The sequence below is a fragment of the Mustela nivalis genome (assembly GCF_964662115.1).
Source record: "Mustela nivalis genome assembly, chromosome: 19".
Classification (NCBI taxonomy): Eukaryota; Metazoa; Chordata; class Mammalia; order Carnivora; family Mustelidae; genus Mustela; species Mustela nivalis.
In genome coordinates this window covers 16,777,198-16,796,292 of record NC_139038.1, presented here as the reverse complement: position 1 = coordinate 16,796,292, position 19,095 = coordinate 16,777,198, and the positions used below count along the sequence as shown (strand labels likewise).

General features: G+C 58.3%; 3 protein-coding genes across 3 annotated transcripts; 1 reads left to right on the top strand and 2 right to left on the bottom strand.

Moving 5' to 3' along the window:
• Window positions 1-4,527: 4,527 nt before the first annotated feature.
• Window positions 4,528-6,835, bottom strand: CD2BP2 (CD2 cytoplasmic tail binding protein 2). The gene is made up of 7 exons (XM_082713856.1): window positions 6,702-6,835; window positions 6,199-6,395; window positions 5,873-6,008; window positions 5,593-5,750; window positions 5,043-5,481; window positions 4,854-4,960; window positions 4,528-4,773 (listed from the first exon to the last, which is right to left on the bottom strand). Exons 2-7 carry the CDS (start codon window positions 6,271-6,273, stop codon window positions 4,663-4,665), a joined length of 1,026 nt encoding a protein of 341 aa, XP_082569982.1. The 5' UTR covers window positions 6,274-6,395; window positions 6,702-6,835; the 3' UTR covers window positions 4,528-4,662.
• A 422-nt stretch (window positions 6,836-7,257) lies between these two features.
• On the top strand, window positions 7,258-11,868 carry LOC309854568 (sesquipedalian-1-like). The gene is made up of 2 exons (XM_082713863.1): window positions 7,258-7,439; window positions 7,655-11,868. Exon 2 carries the CDS (start codon window positions 7,679-7,681, stop codon window positions 8,294-8,296), a length of 618 nt encoding a protein of 205 aa, XP_082569989.1. The 5' UTR covers window positions 7,258-7,439; window positions 7,655-7,678; the 3' UTR covers window positions 8,297-11,868.
• On the bottom strand, window positions 8,458-19,055 carry TBC1D10B (TBC1 domain family member 10B). The gene is made up of 9 exons (XM_082713855.1): window positions 17,801-19,055; window positions 14,597-14,696; window positions 14,197-14,304; window positions 14,002-14,108; window positions 10,951-11,065; window positions 10,760-10,825; window positions 10,404-10,593; window positions 9,933-10,087; window positions 8,458-9,831 (listed from the first exon to the last, which is right to left on the bottom strand). Exons 1-9 carry the CDS (start codon window positions 18,775-18,777, stop codon window positions 9,187-9,189), a joined length of 2,463 nt encoding a protein of 820 aa, XP_082569981.1. The 5' UTR covers window positions 18,778-19,055; the 3' UTR covers window positions 8,458-9,186.
• Between the last annotated feature and the right edge of the window lie 40 nt (window positions 19,056-19,095).

Sequence of the window (19,095 nt, the reverse complement as noted above, 5' to 3'; positions counted from 1 at the left end):
GAAGGGGTGACAGATGGATCAAAGGCATGGAGCCCCCCCACCCAACTCCATGGGCTTTGTGGAGCCTGACTCTTCACTTATTTTAACTCCTTTTGGCCATCCTCCGTGGTCTTAGTCTCCCTCAAGACCCCACAGATGCCCAGGACAGACCGTGACACTCTGAGCCCAGACTCGCCTTCTCCCACTCCTGCTAGTCTTCTGGAAAATGGTCTACCAAAGACAAAAGGGTGCATTTCAGAGGTTCTCATGTCATTAGTACAGTGATGACATCTGGGCGTTTGAACTTGAGCCCCCCTGGAAATTTTGCCAATGGCCCCGGGGACACCCCAGGAAGAATGACCTTACTGACCCCTCGGCCTTGTTCCCTGAGACTCTTGGATCTAGATACCTGTACACTGCCAGGTCATAGCTCACCCCTTCGGGGACAACAAATAACCCCATTAGCCCCAAGTTTCTGGTCTTGCTCAAGAGGGGAGTGTCCCACGCAGGACCAGGAAAGACTTGGCCCGTTCCCTATTCATTCGTCAGGACTGATCTCCAGTCTCCAGCTAACTGGTGGAAACAGACCAGGAAAAACTGTCCCGGGTGTGGCGTCGGGCATCTACGCTGTTGGGCCCAGTGGAAGAAACGCTGACCGACCGGGGGGTGGGGAGTGGGTTAGGAAGCCTTGTAGGGAAAGGAGGCTTTTGGTCAAAGTAATCATGTTGGTTCATCACAAAGACCCGTGTATTAACTGGTCTTTCCCGGATAAAAGAAGAGAGAAAGGCATCCCTGCGCAGGCCTGGAGAAATGAAAAGGCCTCGTTCTGGGAGGAGGCTGGGGCTTGCCGTCAGGGACGGGACGGGACAAGGAACGCAAAGGCGGACGTGGAGCTGGAGAGCTCGAGCCGGGCCGAGGCCTTCTCCGTCAGCTTCAAGCTGTTGAAATTTATCTTTTTTTGTTTTTTTAAGATTTTATTTATTTACTTGCCAGAGAGAGAGAAAGCACAGGCAGGCAGAGAGGCAGCAGAGGCCGAGGGAGAAGCAGGTTCCCCGCCGAGCAAGGAGCCCGATGTGGGACTTGATCCCAGAATGCTGGGATCACGACCCGAGCCGAAGGCAGCGGCTCAACCAACTGAGCCACCCAGGGGCCCCTGTTGAAATTTATCTTGAGGGAAACGGAGCCAATACAAGTTTTCAGTAACCGGGGGGGGGGGGGGCTTCACCTCCACGGTCTACCTTCCCAAAACCCATAACCCATATCTAAGCATGAGAAAATACCAGACAGAAAAAGCCTACATTTGAGAAATATTTTACAAAATACCTAGTCAAGGCTTCTCAGAACTGTCCGAGGCAGCAAAAACAAGTCTAAGAAACTGTCAGACCAGAGTTCAAGGAGACCTGACAATTGCATGTGAGGGAGAATCCCAGAAGAGATTCTGAAACAGACAAGGGGCATTAGGGGAAAATGAGTAAAATCCAAAGAAAGTGTGAGGTTTAGTTAATGGTAATATAGTATACATCCATACGGCAGGACAGTATTCAATAAAAAAAAAAAAGCATAGAGTACTGTTACGTGTTACACAAATGAATCTCGAAAACTGGCCAAGTAGAAGCAGACGCAGAAGGCACGAGACCACATGTTTAGGCGTCCGTTTGTATGAAATGGCCACAATAGGCAGCTCTGCAGAGACAGGAAGACTAGTGGTTGCAGGGACAGGGGTGGCGGGAGGATGAGGGGGTGGAGAGGAAGGGGGGGCTGCTGATGGGTGGGGGTTCTTCGAGGGTCGACAAATATATTCTAAATTTGGATTGTAGTGATGTCTTACAACCCTAAGGATATACTGGAAAAAAAAAATCACTTAATTGTACACTTCAAGTGGGTGCGTTACATCTCAACAAAGTGGTTGGTCAAAGTAATCATGTTGGTTCATTACAACAAAGGTACCAGTGAAAGAGGTTAATGAGGGAAACTGGCTGAGCTCACTGTGCTATTTTGTACGTTTTCTGTAAATCTGCAACACCACTGTGTTGTATAGAAGGCTTAAGAAAAATTACATATGTCCGTATCTACCCGCAGACGTGTACACATTGTTTAAGGAAGGGCAAGGGCGGGGCGCCTGGGGGGCTCCGTGGGTTAAAGCCTCTGCCTTCGGCTCAGGTCATGCTCTCAGAGTCCTGGGATCGAGTCCCGCATCGGGCTCTCTGCTCAGCTGGGAGCCTGTTTCTCCCTCTTTCTCTGCCTGCCTCTCTTGTGATCTCTCTCTGTATCAAATAAATAAAATCTTTTAAAAAAGAAGAGCAAGAGAATCAAGCGTGGATAAGGGCTGGAAACAGAGACAAGGCCACCCGGAGAGAGAACTTAGGGACGTTCGTGGGAGGGGAGGGCATTCAGCTAGATGGGGAATGTAGTTTCCGACTACAGCTGTAACAAGCATAAATTCAGTGGCTTGCAAGACAGACTTTATTAGGATTCTAGAGGTCAGAAGTCCACAGTGGTTCCCACCGGGTTCAGACCCACAGGAGGGCTGCCTTTTGTGGTGGCCCCGGGGAGACGTTTCACGCCTTTGCCAGCTTCCACAGCCACACATGCTTTGGCATATGGCCCAGTCTTCCATCTCCAAATCCAGCAGCTGTTTAACGCCCTCACCTCCCTCTCTTCGACCCTCCCGACTCTCTTCGGCTTTGTAGGCCCTTGTGATGACACTGGGCCCACCCACCACAATAATCCAGAGTAACCCGTCCCCCAACTCAGTCACTGATTTAAGCACCTACAAAGTCTCTTTTGCCACAGTAGGTCCCATATTCAGATTCTCTTGAGGATACGGACATCTTTGGGGGACCACTGTTCTGCCTACACACAGCATCATCTGGAAGGTTGGGGCATCCTGGGTGGCTCAGTGGGTTAAACGTCTGACTCTTCATTTCCGCTCAGGTCATGAGCTCAGGGTGCTGAGGTCAAGTTCCATGTCGGGCTCTGCATCAGGCTCTGCACTGGGCATGGAGCCTGCTTTAGATGCTCTCTCTTCACTTTACCCCTCCCTGCCCAGCTGGCTCTCAAAAACAAAACAAAACAAAACAAAAAACAGAACAAAACAAAAACAAACAAAAAACCAACCGTCAAACCAACGGTGAGCACTGAGAAGACAGGGTGAGCTCTGGATAGGTCTGTCCAGTGGTCCTCCAAGAGCACCATGCCCTTGGCCTTCATCTGTTCACCAAACACTAAGCCCCTCCCACAAGTCAGTCACTGGGGTTATAAAAGTGACCGGTCTTTTGCTTTTCACTTCTGAACGTTTCTGAAATCAAGACGCACCTTTTAATCAAGGACATCATATAAAGGTAACTGGCAGGGGTTTCTCTCTTAAGACTTACCACAGGCCAAGGCATCTTGGAGTCAATGAACACCAAGTCTGGGCCGGCACTAGCGTGGACCCCGTTATTAGATGAAGCTGGAGCCCTCACGCGAGCCCCGACTCTCCCCGGGCCGTCCTCGTCTTCCTGCTTCCCAGCCGGGCTCCTTCCACGTGGGGCTCTGGTGCTCAGCAAGCCTGCGCCACATGCCAGCGTGGCCCGGCCACACGTGCTCAGCTCTGCCACCACCGCAGGATCTGGGAAGCTGCCCCTTCCTTGTTCTAGGCAAACCGAGGCACGGGAGTCTGGTGCTTCTCCACCTGTCTGCACGCTGGAACCCCCTGGGAGCTTTCAGAAGCCCCGACCACCTAGCCACTACCTAGCCCGATTCATTTGGAATCTGAGGAGTAATCTTACAGCTCCCCCGAGACTCCAATGAACAGGGAAGTTTCAACCTCAGCTGGTGCGAGAAGAGGCACGTGGCAGCACGGGGGAGAGGCTGGGGTGCCGGGTCCAATGACACCTGCTTGTCTCCCTCCCGACCCCACGCCCCGGAATCTCAGTTCCTGAAGGGGATCAGCCCCTAGTTAGCTCAGTTCCCTCAAGGCACTAGCTTCAAACCAGGCACACTTGTGGGAGCCCAGGAAATGGAAGCTTCAGGGCCTCAAAAGTGCCACGAAAGGCCTAGGAAAGAAGCCCAGTGGGTCTGGGCCAGCCCCCTGCTTTGCTCTGAGCTCGAGGGAGGCACTGGTCTTTTTTGTGTCCAATCAAGTGTTGGCCCAGGTGGCCCGGAGTTCCCCCTTCCTCTGAGGAGCACGAGACCCCTGGGGGGCCAGTGTGTACCAGGCTTCCTACTCATCCCCAACAAATGTCCTAGCCCTTGGAGGCCTAAAATCTTCACTCCTGGCGCTCTACCTTATAATGGCTGCAAAGACAGACTCGGGGGTTCTAAAAGCCGAAGGCCGAAGAGCAGCGAGAGGAAGCCTGCTCCGGAAATACTGGAAAACAGCATGTGAACAAAGGGGTTTTTTCCGGTGAGCAGAGTCCACTCGCCCCAGGAGCGGTAAACAAAAGTGAGGTGGTTCAGGTGACCAGAAACTCCCAAGAAGGAACTCGGGAAACAGTCATGAGGCGAGTCCAAAGGGGCTGCGAAGGGCCTCGGCTTCCGGTCAGCAGCACAGCCAAGGCCCTGATGTACAACTAAAGGCTTTTATTGGAAAAGGAAAATTGACTGAAAAGTGGCCCCCAAATCCTCACTGCCTGAGGCAGCCGGGGCCTCCTCCAGAGAGTCCAGGAAAGAAGGGGACACCAAGCTGGGCCCTTGGCCAGCTCAGGTATAGAGGTCAAAGTCAATGCGCTTGGAGTTGTAGAACTGTCCACCGGGAGGGTCCAGCTTCCGGCAATAAACGCCGTCCGCGAAGTAGCCTCCGTCCACCCAGGTCTGCAGGGAGAGAGCGCGGAGCTGAGAAAGGCCTGACCTGGGTGGCGGGGGTCGGGGGAGCGAAGGAGCAAGGGGCTCACCTGCATCTGGGAGCTGGTGAAGGGGCCGTGCAGCTCAGCATCCTCCGTGTTCTCCCATTTGTACTCCCACATGACGTCCGCCAGACCGTCTCCTGGCAACTCTGCTTCTAAAATAACAGGCGGGGCCATCTGGGCGGTTGGCGCCCTGCTCCCTGCCCCCACCACCCCTCCGCCACCTTCCAGCCTTACCTCCCTTCTGGGTAGGAGTCGGAGTCTCCAGCTCCCCCTCGGCCACTTCGTCAGCAAACATGTCCAGAGAGGGGGGCGGTGTGGGCTCAGGGGGTGCCTGAGTCTGGGACCCCAACCCCTTCAGCCGCATGGCCAACCGTTCCCTTGTCTCCTGATAGACACCAAGGTTGCCCCGGGCCACCATCTGGTCAGCCAGCCCAGACAGGCGATCCAGGCGCTGGGGGGAACTAGGCCGCCCCGCCCCCTTGCCGCCCCCTTTGCCGCCGCCTCCTCGGGCCCCCAGACGCCTCAGCGCTCCAGCCACCGTCTCTCGTGGCAACAGCAGCTCCAGAAGGCCCTCCAGGAGAGCCTGGGCGCTCATTGGTGTCTGGCCCAGGCCGTCCTCCTCCTCGGAGTCTGACGGCGGGCGCTGATCAGGTGGCCGCTCCCTGATCTTCACCTAGGAGAGGAACACGGGAGGGGGGTGTTATCTCCAACTAACCGTGAGCGGGGCCTCAGCCCAGCACTGTCTGCCTCCAGACCCCCAGCCAGGTCAACCCCTGGGCCACACCCAGTCGATGTTGTCCAGCCAGCTGTCCCGGATCTGAGCATCCCGGTTCAGGAAGTAGTTGCCATCGGCATCAAAGTGGCCTTCCTCCATCTCTTCCTGCAGGTTGAAGGGTGTGATCCGCACACCCCCCTCACTGGGGAGTGTGGCTGCTTCCTGACCTGCGCCCAAGACACAGGCGTCCCACACTGAGCAAGCAGAAGGACAAAAAAGCGCTCCCTGCCCCGACCCCCTGAAGCCCTGTGTGTTCCTCCCGTGGCATCAGGGGTTGGGCTGAGCTCACCCTCCACATCCTCTGAAGCCAGGATGTCGTACTTGCTGGGCCGCTCGTCGTCATCCTCCTCCTCGTCGCTGTCCAAGGAGTGCTTGTCTTTGAAGCGGCTCCCAGGACCCCCTGCCCCGGTCCCCGGATCCGCCAGCTGCGAGAGGGGCCGGCGAGTCAGGACACGTGTCCGGACACGCAGGTCACTGGCTCCCCCCCGAATACTCCGGCGAGGTTTGTCTTCTCAGCCTCACACTGGAAATTCCCCCGACGCCCCTCCCGGCCCTCCCCAGGTCTTCTCGGTCCCTCCCGTCCCTCCTCCCCACGCCGCCGCAGCCCGGCCTCACCTTCTTCCTGGGGACACGGGTGTCGTCGTCGTCCTCATCTCCGACGCCTTGGAAGGTCACTTTCCTCTTCGGCATGACGGCACACGGGGGCCTTCCCAGGCGGCCCGAGGTGAAAGGCGCGGACTAAGGTTGCTGGGAGAGGCCGCTCGGCTCCGGAGGCCCGGCCGACGAATAGTCACCTGCGCATCCGATCCGGCCTGGGGGAGACGGAGCCCAGTCAGGGGCCGGGAGAGAAGCCGGCGGCCCCGAGGCCGCGGCACTTGGTCCGGTCCGCAGGAGCTGCCGGAGCCCGGCCCGAGGCGGCGCGCGGAGGGGCTTCCCACGGGCAACCCCGCCCGAGGCCAAAGGACAGAGCCCCCCCCGCACCCCGTCCTGGCCCTCGCAGGCCTGGGGCGACCGGGCCCAACTCGGCGGGGTGACCCGCAACTGTCCGGGGCTCGCCATACAAGTCAGAGGGCGGCAGAGGCGCGGGGATTCGCGGGGCCCCACCGGCGCGCGCTCACCTAGGGATCCGCGGGAGGCGGAGGGGAAAGAAAGAGAGAGAGGCCTGCGCCAGGGGCACGTCCGGGGCACCGGCCGCCATCACCCGGAAGAGAACTGCGAGGGCGCCGCGGAAGCCGGAAGTGGCTTCACCCGCGGGAGAGACTAGCGGAGGAGCGGGCGGAAGTGCGCCCGGGGCGGGGAAGACGGCTCCGCCCTCCCCAGCGGGACGTGCGCCGCGGGGGGCGACAATGGCGGCGACGAGGGCCGCCTGCACGCCTAGACCCCGGTCCGACGACAGGGCTGGCCGGATGCGGTTTCGGCTCCCTCCTACAGCAGTTAGAGGCTCTGGGAGAAATGGGGGCGCGCTCTGCTTAAAGGGGCGCCCGGGGCCATGACTGGACCGAAAGGGGACCGTGGGTTTCGGCCCGTTTCCCTTTCCAGGGTTGTCCCCCTTCCCCAGGGCTGGCCCAGAGCCTTGCGCCCCTCGCCATCTCTTTGGGAACCCTGCCTTTCCCCTCAGGGTCCAGTTCTGTCCACTCCCCCTCCGAGGTTCGGCCTCGCTCTTCTCCCCGCGGCGGCCCCGATGGCTCTGGGGGCGTGGGCGGAACTCCGCTCTCTTTAGGACCCGGGGGAAGTCCTTCACCCCACGCCTGCCCCCGGGCCAGTTCCTGCCTTGCGGGGTGGGGAGTCGCCGGAAAGGTGACGGGGATACCTGTGCCCGGCACTCAGGCCAGACGTCTCTTGTGCCCTGACCTCAGGTAGGCCTGCAAAAGGGCACCAGTGCCTCGCAAACCGCAGCCGCAGGTAGACAGGAGCCCAGGCGAGCGGCCCCTGCCCTGTTTGTAAACTGGCCCAAGGGGCAGAGCTGGAGGTGGGAGGTGTGGGTCCCAGTGCCGTGGGGGCAAGACCGCGACCTCTGGCGGACAGTCTTAAATCCCACTGGGCTAGGACCACCTCTTCTCTGCCGCCCCAGGGTGGACTCCCCGATCGGATTACCATGAAACTGCACCAGAAGTCCGTGCTCGGTTTCTTCCGTGGCTGCAGAGCACAGGCTCCAGACCGGGAGGGCATTTTGCTAAAGAAGGGAGCCCGAAACACCAGCTATCAACGCCGCTGGTTCGTCCTCCGGGGAAACCTCCTCTTCTACCTGGAGAGCCAAGCGGACCACACGCCCCTGGGCCTCATTCTCTTGGAAAACTGCCAGGTGGAGCCACGCCTTGGGGCCACAGAACCCCATGCCTTTACCATCCTGACCCCCAGGGTTGAGGGCACAGGTGGGCGGGCCTACAAGCTGGCAGCAGAAAATCAGGAAGAGCTGGGAGCCTGGCTGGGGGCGCTGGCTGGGGCGAGCTGCAGGCAGCTGGTGGCGCTCCTACCCACCCTGGAGGCCCAGTACCGGGAGCTCTGCCAGGCAGCTGGCCAAGAGCCCAGCTCACCCCCAGAGGGCTGTGGCTTCGTAGCCACCCTCAGTACCCCCTCCAGCTTCCAGGAGTTGCACGAGCACTTCGGGAAGGAGATCCGGGTGCTGCAGGTCATACGTGGAAGGCCCCAGGCCAGTAACAATGGAAGCAACAGATCCCAGGCAGAGGAGGAGCCAGAGCCCAAGAGCTGTTGATGAGGGACTGAAAGATGGACCAAAGGCCAAGAGGTACCTACCTGCCAAGACCAGCCAACTGCTGCAGTCGACACCCAGATCCCGCTTACTCCACTGTTTTCCACCCCCTGTCCAGTCCTTACTCTGCCCCCCATCGTCAAATAACAAAGCAGGAGACAAGCCCAGGTACAACAGCAGGTTCTTTTCTGATTCCTCAAAGCGCCGCACAGGGTGGGAGCAGAGACAGAAGAGAATGTAAACATTGGGTTCCACCCCCTGGAGCCCAAGGGAAGACCCCTTCCCCAGATAGGGGCTGGAGGGGAAACAAGGCGAAAGGTGGGGATCCTGGCGGAGACAAAGCAGGAGAAGCCTGAGAACACACAGGAAGGTGGGTGAAGAGGAAAGAGCCAGGATGGCAGGTGGGGGGGGACATTTCCTGCTCCAGCACGTGTCCCTTTAAATAAGTGAGTGCAAGAACACTGGGGAAGGAGAACTCAAGGACAGAAGACAGAGAACACACCCACCCTGGACCCCCCAGGTCCTCTGTACATAATTACAACAGAGATGTCCGAAGGAGAGCGAGGAGAGCCTTGGCCCCGGGCAGGAAGAGGGGACCGGCAGAGCTGAAGAAGGGGAAAAGGAACCCAGCTCCACGCACGGATAAGGGGAGCAACTGGTGTAAGAATCTGAAAACTGCTCATTCCCACTGCCAAGTCACCTCCGAGGTGACAAACCGCCCATCAGGACTGCACCTGGGACGGACCCCAGAGGGAACTGGGGCAGGACTGACAGAGACCCCAGCCGGGCCCAACTGGAGGTGAGGGCTCCAGACTTGTTCACGGCTGCCCCAGGCCGGGCCTGCTCTTGACCAAGGAAGAGGGAGGCCATGCAGTCCAGCTCTAAGACAGAGGTCAGAAGTAAGCATCCTGCCGGGCTTCAGATGCCGAGGACCTGTCCCCACCATCCTGGGGGGCCGGAGGCCCATCTGCCTTTCGACGCAGCGAGAGCTTCCTGCCTTGGGCCTTCTTCTCCTGCTTCTGGCGCTCCTTCTCCTGCTTCTGTTGCTCCTTCTCCTGCTCTTTTTCCCGCTTCTGGCGTTCCTTCTCCTGCCTCTCCCGTTCCTTCTCCTGCTTCTGCCGCTCCCTCTCCCGTTCCTTCTCCTGTTTCTGCCGCTCCTTCTCCTGCTTTCGAGTCTCCTTGCTGGGACCCAGTGGGGTGCTGTTGCCAGTAGGCGAAGGAAGGGATGGATGCAGTCCCTCAGCGGTGACCACAGGCCCTGGGGCAGGCCCCACACTGGCCCGGCGGGCAGGAGGGGGTGGAGAGGGGGCCCCCCCAGCTGCCCGGGAACCTCGGCTCTTGAGGCCAGGGAGGCTAAGAAGGCTGGAAGAGGGGCCCAGGGGTGGCTGCTGTCGCCGCCGCTCCTCATGGATGGCCCGGGAGCCGTGTAGTCGCCGCGAGGGCCGATACTGCAGCTCGCCCCGGGTTTCCCGCCACTTCTTGAGCTGGGCCGTGTTCTCTCGCTCAATCAGTGCTTCCGTCACTGGGAGGGTGGTCACCTAGACCGAGAAGGACTGGGTAGCAGGATGCAGGGGAAGGGGAAGGGGAGGGCGGGGGCAGGCAGAAGCAGGTGCCGTGGCCTTGGGCCGCCGTGGCCTACCTCGTGCACCAGGAAGTCCTCCTGCATGCACTGCTGGGGCAGGTTGCGCAGCTGCTCCATGGTCTCGTACATGCCCTGACAGGAGCGAAGCTTCTCCACTGAGCCCAGCGTGTGCCTCAGCAGCACCAGGGCCACCCGGAAGATGATCTTGACGCCTGGGAAGGCAGAAAAAGAAAGCACAAGCGATCAGGGCTGGAACCGCAGCCCCCCTGTGCCCAGCTTACTGCCGTCCTCACAGATGAGGAAATGGAGGCCCCACGGAGGGAAAGGAGCTGCCTTGGGTTTCAGGTTCCCGGGAGGGAGTAGACTTCAGGCTGATGGCACAGCCAAGACCGGGCCCCAGTGTCTCCGGCCCCCACACCACATACAGGGAAGCCAAGGCCCCGGCGTACCTCCCGGCAGCACGCCCCTCTCTGGCAGCCACTGTGGAAACCCCAGGCCCTGCCGTGGGCTGAACGGGTGCAGAAGTACCTTCACAGAAGAACATGTCCCAAACACGCAGCACGGACGCCCAGGGCAGGGTGCGAGCGAAGATGCACATGAACCACTCGGTCATGTAGAGCACGGGGTCGATGCGCTGCCGCCGCAGGTGCCGGTGCGCCAGTGGGGAGGCCCGGCGCAACAGCGCAAAAAAGATCTCTCCGTCCAGCTGAATGGCCTCCTGCGGGTGGGAGAAGCCATGAGGGGGTCTACGGGGACCCCCTCAGGGCAGCCCTGTCGCTGGGAGGACATCCTCACTTCAGTGGGAGAGGCGCAGGGTGGAGGGACAAATGCGCAGGACAAGGACCTCCCCGCGGCCTGGGGCGCCCGAGCCTTTGCACACTCACCAGCCCTGCGCTGTAGTAGCCGGGGAGGTACTTGTCACAGATCTGCACCAGGCACCAGAAAGCTTGCTGAGGAAGGCAAGAGCAAGCGGGGGAGAGATGGGGCCTGAGAACAGGGAGGGGAGTGCTCCCCGGTCGCGCTGTAGGCCCAGGTCCTCCCAGGCCCTCCCCTCCCAGGACCAGGGGATGCTGACCTCCGCAGGCATATGCATGAGCAGCACGGCGGCCACAGGGGCCTGGGCCTGGCAGTAGCCCTCATCGGGCCGGTAGATGGTGTAGGCCTTCAGGATTCGGTACAGGTCCTGCTGCCTGCGGGCATTGGGGAAGACGATGAGGGCAATCCCAGGGGCTGGGGGCTCTCTGCCCCAAACCAAGCCTGCTCCCCCTGCCCAGCCCCATTCCAGACCCTGCCTAGACCCACTTCCAGATTAACCTCACAGCTTTGCCACCACATGCCTCCACTGATGCTCCGAGTGCTGCCCATCGAGATGAAGCCAAAGACTCCGACCATAACCAAAGCATTCCAGGCTGCAGCCTCACACCCTGCCTGCACACCCCACCTGCTCCCTACCCATTCCCCCGCACAGGCTGTGCTCTCTCTCCCTTCTTCATCTGCCACCATCCCATAGACCTTCAAGGTCACCTTCTTGGGGAAGCTTCCACTGCCTGCAGCCATCAGCCCTCCTGTCACACTGTCTGAATGCTTTTAGCACCCCAGGGCAGGGGCTTTCCCAGGGCAGGGCCCGCCTCATCTGCCTCACTGGACTGAATCAGGTCCCTACCACTGTGTCCAGTGGGCCCTGGTTCTTGGAGAAGGCCTGGGAAGCCAGCTGTGCCTCAGACCTTTCCCTGGTCTCTGCAGCCAAAAGGATCAAGTCCCTGCTCTCGACCCCACTCCTCTCTTGAAGGTGCGCCGTCACTGCGTCTGGGGATCCATTCTGTCAGCCCCACATTGGAAAAGAGAGGCCTTCATCAGTTCCAGTGGCTCATCACCAAATCTCACCTCTTGAATTTCATTCGTGCCTGTTCCTTCAGCCTCCGCAGCCATTCCGTAGCATAAACCCTCATTTCTTACCCAGAAAAACATAAAAATGACCTCTTCTATCCCAAAATGTAGTCACTGATGTGTGATCTTCATTTGTGCTTTGTTTGCATACCCCCTGCTCTTTTTCACTTCGTATCTTTTCTCCGCTTTGCAACGGCATCCGTGAAAGGACCGGTTGGACGCACTAGTTATTCTAATACCTATTCCAGTGACACGAAATGCCCACAAGCTCCCATGCTTCCCTCACCTGCCTCCCTGCATGTGTCCCTGTTTCCTCCCCCGTGGCTCTGGGGGAACTGTCTGTGATCCTGGCCAAACACAACCTTTCCTCTTGGGCGCCGCTGCCCATCCGCTCTCACCCACACGGGCCATCACCCCAGCCAGCTCCCACCTCTCCCGCACCATCAGATTTCCTCTCCCTATTAGATCATTCCCCTTGGCTTACCAACATCTGTTATTTCCTCCTGCTTAAAAAAAAATGTCTCTTGGCACCCCCCCCCCGCCCCTCCAAACACCACATCATCCCTCCTTACCTACTCAGCAACACTTCAGGGGACAGACTCGCTGCCATCAAGCTCTCTCCTCCCGTTCTGCAGTCAGGCTTTAACCCACTGCCCCGCACAAAACGGCTCTTATCAGGGTCATCAATGACCTCCACTGTGCTGAGTCCCGAGGTCAATCTGCAGACTTGACTTTACTTGACTCATCAGCAGGATTTCAAGCAGCTGGACCTGAAACCCCTCTTCAATTTGCTTCCAGAAATCACACTGCTCTGGTTTTCCTTCTACCTCTCCAGTTTGTTTCGAGTCTCCCTCATTGGTTCGTTCTCATCTTCCCATTCCAGAAAATGCTGGAGCTGCAGGGCTCAGTCTTTGAGCTTCCTTTTATATCTACACTTGCTGCTCTGATGATCTCATCCAGTCCTATGGGTGAGATTTAGTCCCATCTGGAAGCTGACAATCTCCAGCTCACCTCCACTTTAAACTTCTCCCCAAGTCCCCGACCTGGATGCGGCAGACGTCCATCCGACTTACTCGGCGTCTCCGTCTGGACATCGAATCAGCATTCCAAAGCCTCATATTCCATAACTGAGCTCCTGACGTGCCCCTCAAACTTCTTTTCCCCATCTTCCCCATCCACATCAATATATAAAATTCCATTTTTCTTGTTTCTCAGGCCCCAAACCTTCTGAGTCAGCCTGAATTGTACTCTCTCGCTCGCTCCCTCTTACTCCGCATCCAATCCGCTGGCAAATCCTTCTGGCTCTACCTTCAGAATATATACCTTCTCCTCATAGTTCCACAGCTACCATTCTGGTCTATATATCATGATCTCACTACTGGATTACAGAAATGGCCTCCTAACGGGTCGCTCTCCTTCTGTCCTTGTCCCCTTATAGTCTACTCTCAGCACAGCAGTCAGAATGATCCTTTTAACACACAGATCCGATCACTTGTAACTCCATCTCCATTCTCATTCTCCATTCCCGTTTCTGGTTTTAAACTCCTCTTTCATACTTACCACCATTTCACATGCAACATACTTTTTCTTTGGCTTCCTTATGTATTGTCTATCCCCGCTAAAATGTAGTAAGCTGCATAGGGGCAGGAGTTTTTGTCTCTTGTTAACTGCTGTCATCTGTGGCTAGACCAGTGCCTGGCAGACAGCAGGAGTTAAGTATCTGCTGAAAAGATGAACCAACTAAAGAAGAAAGTCCACTTGAGAACCACTTGATACCATCTTGCATACTACTAAGGACTGATATATACACATCTCGGGGAAGCCTAGTAGATACAACAGAAGTACAAGTGCCTGGCACGTTTTTAAGGGCCTTTGGTGACCTGGCCCTAAACTGCTTCTCCAGCCTCAGCTCTACCCAACTGCACACCCCAGACAGAAACCCCCAGCCACGACAAACCTGCCCCTGCTCTGCTCCCATCTGTCCTTCAAAACCCAGTGCAAATGCGACCTCTTCGGTATGTTGTTGTGCCCTCCTGTCCCGCCTCCAGCAGTCCCCCAAGATTCCAAGTCAGAATCTTCCTCCCAGGACGTTTCCTTCAGTACGGCCTGACACTCAGCCCGTTAAGCGCCGCTCTCCTACAAGCCCTGGAGAGCAAGAACCACTTCCAACCCAGCCCTGTATCCACTGGAGCCCTCTACCAATGCTTGCTGACTGACGCACGCGGTCCGGCCATCTTACCCATGCCCCCCTCGAGCAGCAAACATCTCATGGAAAGGGAACTGGCGGTGCAGGTCCTTCTCAATCACATCCAGCCACTTAGGGTCCCCAGGCGCCCGTTCCAGCTCCTGCAATGCGACAGCAGGGATGGTCTCAGGATCTGGGGGACTGATGATACCCTTCACACCATGTCACATCCCCATACCCTGGACACACCTCAAACTTGCCAGGGTTCTGCTCCAGGAGTTCCTTGCTATTGGACAGGTACTGCCAGGCCTTGGCTCTGAGGGAAGAGGGGATCCCCTTCCGGCAGCGCAGCTTCACCTAAGACAGAACGGCGGGCAGGGCAGCAGCTCCAGGGGCTGGCAGAGCCTCCAGGCTTTCCCCAGCAGTCCTCAGGCTTCCTGGCACACCCCTCACACATCCCATTGGCTGGACTCCACTGGACCTGGCCTGGCCTTCTATCAGCAAAGCTGCTCCTCCCCCCAGGCCCAAGCACCACCTGCCCCCAGTGTAGTCTAGAGAGCAAGAACACGGCTTCCCCGGAGCACATGAGCCCTCCCAGACCTCTCCACAACCGGCCCCATTGGCCTGCCCACCACTCAGCCTTCCAAACCTTCTGGAAACGCCGTGACAGCCACTTATCCCAGTTACTGAACATCTCCAGCCATTTGAGCTCCCGCTGCCGAGCCACATCTACGGGAATGGAGCTCTCTCTGCAGGATGAAGGGAACATGGAAGGGGTCAGAAGGAGTCGTGTAAAGCAGGGACTGCTGGCAGAACCGAAGCAGGCCACCTCCCCGGTTTCAAATGAGAGACTGGATGCAAAAGCATTTTGTGAGCTACCAAGCCATCAGGACATCTGGCCGCTTAGCCATCCAAGAGCCTTGCTCACCACACAGAAGGACTTCTCTTTGGAAGGAATCTCTATACAAAGGTTGAGCTCCCATGGTGGATCTCTATACACGCTGGGTGTGTTCAAATCCGGCTTATGGCACATACAAGTTTGGGGGTAGGATACAGAATATTTAAAAACCACACTTTGCATGAGACCTGGGTCCAGGTTCTAGCTTTACCACTCATTCCTTGTGTGACCTTGGGCAAGTCACCGAATTCTGAGCCTCAATTTCGGCATTTGTAAGATGGAGGTCATACGAGGTAGCAAACAGCAAGTGCTCAGTAACAACAATAATTATCCACAAAATAAAATCGAGAACAAATGTATTTCTCTGCTCCTTAGAAGCAACTATCTGAGTTTCCTCCCGTCAGACTCTTGCGATCTCCTTGGCCGTCTACAATCCCCTCTACCTCCTCCTTCCTGAAATCACCCTCGATTCCCAAGTACAGGAAGTTTTCCCTCCACAGTTTGCCCACTGCTCTGTCACAGCCTCACACTCAGAGCCCCATGAGCCTTGAAACAGTTACTTGTAGGAGCCAGCACCAGGAGGTGAGTGGAATGGAAGAGCGAGCCTGAGTTTCCAGACAGACCTGAGCTCAAATCCCAGGTCCGTCCATTAGAAGTTGGGGAATCTTGGCAAGTGATTACCTGAGTCTCTTCCTCTTCTATAAAAAAGGGATGTCGCCACCTACATCACAAAGTTATGAGAGGATTACTGAAAAACTATAGAAAGGACTGGTAAATGGGAGGGCTCATTAAATACTAGTTTCTTTTGTCTTAGGAACCCCTTAAACACCTCTCATTAATTTCCATCCAAAGTCAGTTCCAAACCCTGCTAAGGATCAGAAGAATAAGATAATATCTTTCCTGCCCTCAAGAAGGTCACAAGCTTGCAAGGCAGATAATTACAATGGATATGGGAAAGGCAATGAGAAAAATTGCACAGAAGAGACACCGACTGGAGTAGGAGCAATGGATACCAGAAACGGCTTCCTGGAGGAGGAGACATCGAGTTATAAGCCATGAAGGACTAAACAGGACATACGAAGGCAAGAAGAGGGAGAAAGGCGTTCCTGGCAGGTGCGGAAGCCGGAGTAGGAGGGGAGAGACTACAGCCCGGCTGTCCAACAGGACCGCAGGACTAAGTACGTGGTAAGCAGTCGTGGGAGAGAAGACCAGAACGGCTGGCAAAGCCAGATACTAAGGAGCCTATCTGCAAAATAGAGCACTTGGGACTTTATCCTGTGTCCTGTGGGGAGCGACAAGCTTTTAGGGTAACATGTACCTCAGTCAGTCTTGCCTCAGAAGTATATTCCTCCAGCCCAGATGATATATTTTATTTTATTTTTTAAAAGATTTTTATTTATTTGACACAGAGAGAGTATGAGAGAGAGCACAAGCAGAGGGAGCAGCAGGCAGAGGGAGAAGCAGGCTCCTGGCTGAGCAGGGAGCCCGATGTGGGACTCAATCCCAGGACCCTGGGATCATGACCCGAGCTGAAGGCAGATGCTTAACCGACTGAGCCACCCAGGTGCCCTGATGATAGATTTTAGAGGGACAAAATTACAAAGCATAGAAAGAGCAACCAGCACGGTGCCTAGCACACAAGGGGGGGCTCACTAAAATCCAATTCAATCCAAGTTCCCCAGGGCAGCATAGTACTGACAAGAAGCCCATCACACAGATCCAGATGTGAGTGGGGTAATTCACTCAACTACTTCCATGCTGTTTCTTCACCTATAAATTGGGTACAACAATGCCGCCTCTGTGCATGGGAAAACACCACGGTCAAACTTCGGTGCCTTCCTAAGACCATGAATGTTGGTGCTCAAAGATTTTCTATTTTGGGGATTATAAAACATGCTTAGATTATCCTCCCAAGTGCTTCCCCCAACCCCAGGCAGGTGCCCCCCACCCCAACACGCACATACACAACTAAATCCTATTCATTCTTCGGCATTCCCACCAGCCTCAGCGGACTTCTGAGTGGGTCCCTTCCCTAGATGCTCAGGAAGTCCTGTGGCGACCTCCAGGCCAACCCTAACACGCGCTGAAACCCACTCTTTAAGTATGTGCTGCTCCCTCCGGACGATGAGCACCTTGAAACAACTATTTCATCCCTAGCGCCCCGCACAGGTCTGGCACCGGGGTGCTCGGGCGCTGCTGCAGGCTGACCGGACCAGCAGGTGAAGGGCTACAGGAACAATGCGCCGGATCCAGAGAGGGAAGGAAGAAGTCAGAGGCGATCACACTCCTCCATCAGGAGTGACTCAGGCCCCTGGAGGGAACTAGGAAAGAGTAAGCCGGGCCGCGGAGATGAGGAAATGGGGAAGAGGCCTCCCCCAACCCCTTTCCTTAAGTAAGAACACAAGACCGCCCTTCTCTGTTCTGCACCAGAGCCCTGCCTTCAGGGTCTCCCCTCCATCGCACCGCCCCATCAGACCTAGGGCTACGGGGCGGGGAGATGCCTGCATCCCTCCTTTCCCCTCAGGCACCAGCGAGCTCCACCACAACCCTGCCCAGCCAGCTTTCCAGACTATGTGGCCCATAGCTGGAGTTCTGCATCTAGGACCTGGGATGACCTTAGGTACGGTGTCATTCAACCTTTCACTTTACAGAGAAGGAAACCGAGGCACGGAAATAGGGAAGAGCCAGCTCAAGAGCACCGGACACACTCAAAGCCCAGCTCCAACCCCGAACTCCTGGCACCTGGTCTGAAACTCCAACACGCAAGCGCCATCGGAACCTCAGGATGCTCCGGGCTCGAGCGGGAACGCGAGCACCTCACTCCTCTGCTGGAGCCGCTCCCCTGCAGCCTCAAAGGAGGCCGGGCCGCCAGAGTCTGGGCAAGGCGTGTCATTTCCTCCTCCCCAACCTCTGCTCCCCTGAAGCAGTCCCACTGGACGCCCACCGGGTACTCACAGACTGCCCGAATACTGGCTGCCCCCGAGGAAGCCATACTTGTCCGTCTTGCGCAGGGCCAGCCCGTTTATCTCCGAGTCTGAGCCCATGGAGCTCACATCATCCGCCAAGGACTCCAAGGTCCCAGACATGAGGCTCACAGAGTCCAAGTAGCTCAGAGTGTCCGGGGCCTGCCCTCGAGGCCCAGAGATGCCCGGCCCCAGGCTGGACGTGGAGCCTAGGTCCTGAGAGTTTTCAGCCGGCTCCGGAGCCGGGGTGACCGTCACGACAGCTACCAGAGCCTCACACGTCCCGGACGCGCCCGGGCCAGGCCCTGAGGGGTCCTCTGGAGCCTGGGCGGTGGATGCTGATGTCGCTGCTGCAGCTCCATGTCCACTTGTCACCTGTCCCGCTGTCCCTGCTGCAACCCGCGCAGTCACTCCCGGGCCAGCTGTGGCTCCCGGCTTGGGGGCAAGCGGGGGTTTGGCGATCAGAGCCCCAGGAGCCGTTCTGGAAGGGGTCCGGGTGGGGGTCCGGGTGGGGGTCCCGGTGGGCGTCCCCGGTCCAGGGACGGGGGAGGGTCTAGCCTCTTCCGTCTTCGGAGAGTCAGCCCCCGGGCCCAAAGCCACGGACGTCTCGGTTCCGGCCACCGCCGCGGGCACCGGGGGTTCTGGGCCGGGGGAGACCGGCGCCCTCGCGGCTTCGGGTGAGGCCTCCAGCGTCAGCACCACTACCGTGCTGCTCGCGGCGGTCGAGGCCGGGGCCGGGGCCGGGGCCGGGGCCGGGGCCGACGTCTGCGGGGGCTCCGGGGCCCAGGCGGGCCGCGCCTCCCCGGGGGGCACCAGGCTGACCGGGGCCGAAGTGGCCGTGGTCACTGGCGGCCCCGGGGCCACCACCACGATGGGTCCGGCCCGGGAGCCGCGGGGCGGCGGCGAGGGGGCGGCGGGGGCGCCATGACGGCGCGGCGGGGCCACCAGGGGCGCCGGGCCGGTCTCCATGGCCGCGGGCCTACCCTCACATCCCCTCGCCGGGGCGGCCGCAGAAGGCGCCGCCCCTCAGGCCGCCGCGCGCCGCCCGCCGAGGAAGGGGAGAAGGAGAAGGGCGCGGCCCGGCGCGCGGCGGGGACGGGGGCGGGGGCGGCGCGCGGGCCGCCGCCGGGCGCGCGGAGGCGTGGCAGGGGTCCCGGGGCGCCCGGCGCGGGGGTCCCGCTCGCGCCCTCTCACCCCTCGCGCTCTCTCGCGGCCGCCCCCTCCCTCCTGCTTCAGGCGAGCGGCCGACCTCGCGCCTGCGCACATGCCCCGGAGCCGGCGAAGCGG

Bases quoted from the DNA above. Each gene is read 5' to 3' on its own strand.
- LOC309854568 (XM_082713863.1), top strand. From the start codon at position 7,679: ATGAAACTGCACCAGAAGTCCGTGCTCGGTTTCTTCCGTGGCTGCAGA.
- TBC1D10B (XM_082713855.1), bottom strand. From the start codon at position 18,777: ATGGAGACCGGCCCGGCGCCCCTGGTGGCCCCGCCGCGCCGTCATGGC. The intron at 14,109-14,196 runs GTGTGTCCAGGG...GTCGCATTGCAG, and splicing joins AGAACCCTGGCAAGTTTGAG to GAGCTGGAACGGGCGCCTGG. The intron at 10,594-10,759 runs GTGAGTGTGCAA...TCCCACCCGCAG, and splicing joins GCTACTACAGCGCAGGGCTG to GAGGCCATTCAGCTGGACGG.
- CD2BP2 (XM_082713856.1), bottom strand. From the start codon at position 6,273: ATGCCGAAGAGGAAAGTGACCTTCCAAGGCGTCGGAGATGAGGACGAC. The intron at 5,482-5,592 runs GTGTGGCCCAGG...TTCCTCTCCTAG, and splicing joins GGCTGGACAACATCGACTGG to GTGAAGATCAGGGAGCGGCC. The intron at 4,961-5,042 runs GTAAGGCTGGAA...CTGTTATTTTAG, and splicing joins GACTCCTACCCAGAAGGGAG to AAGCAGAGTTGCCAGGAGAC.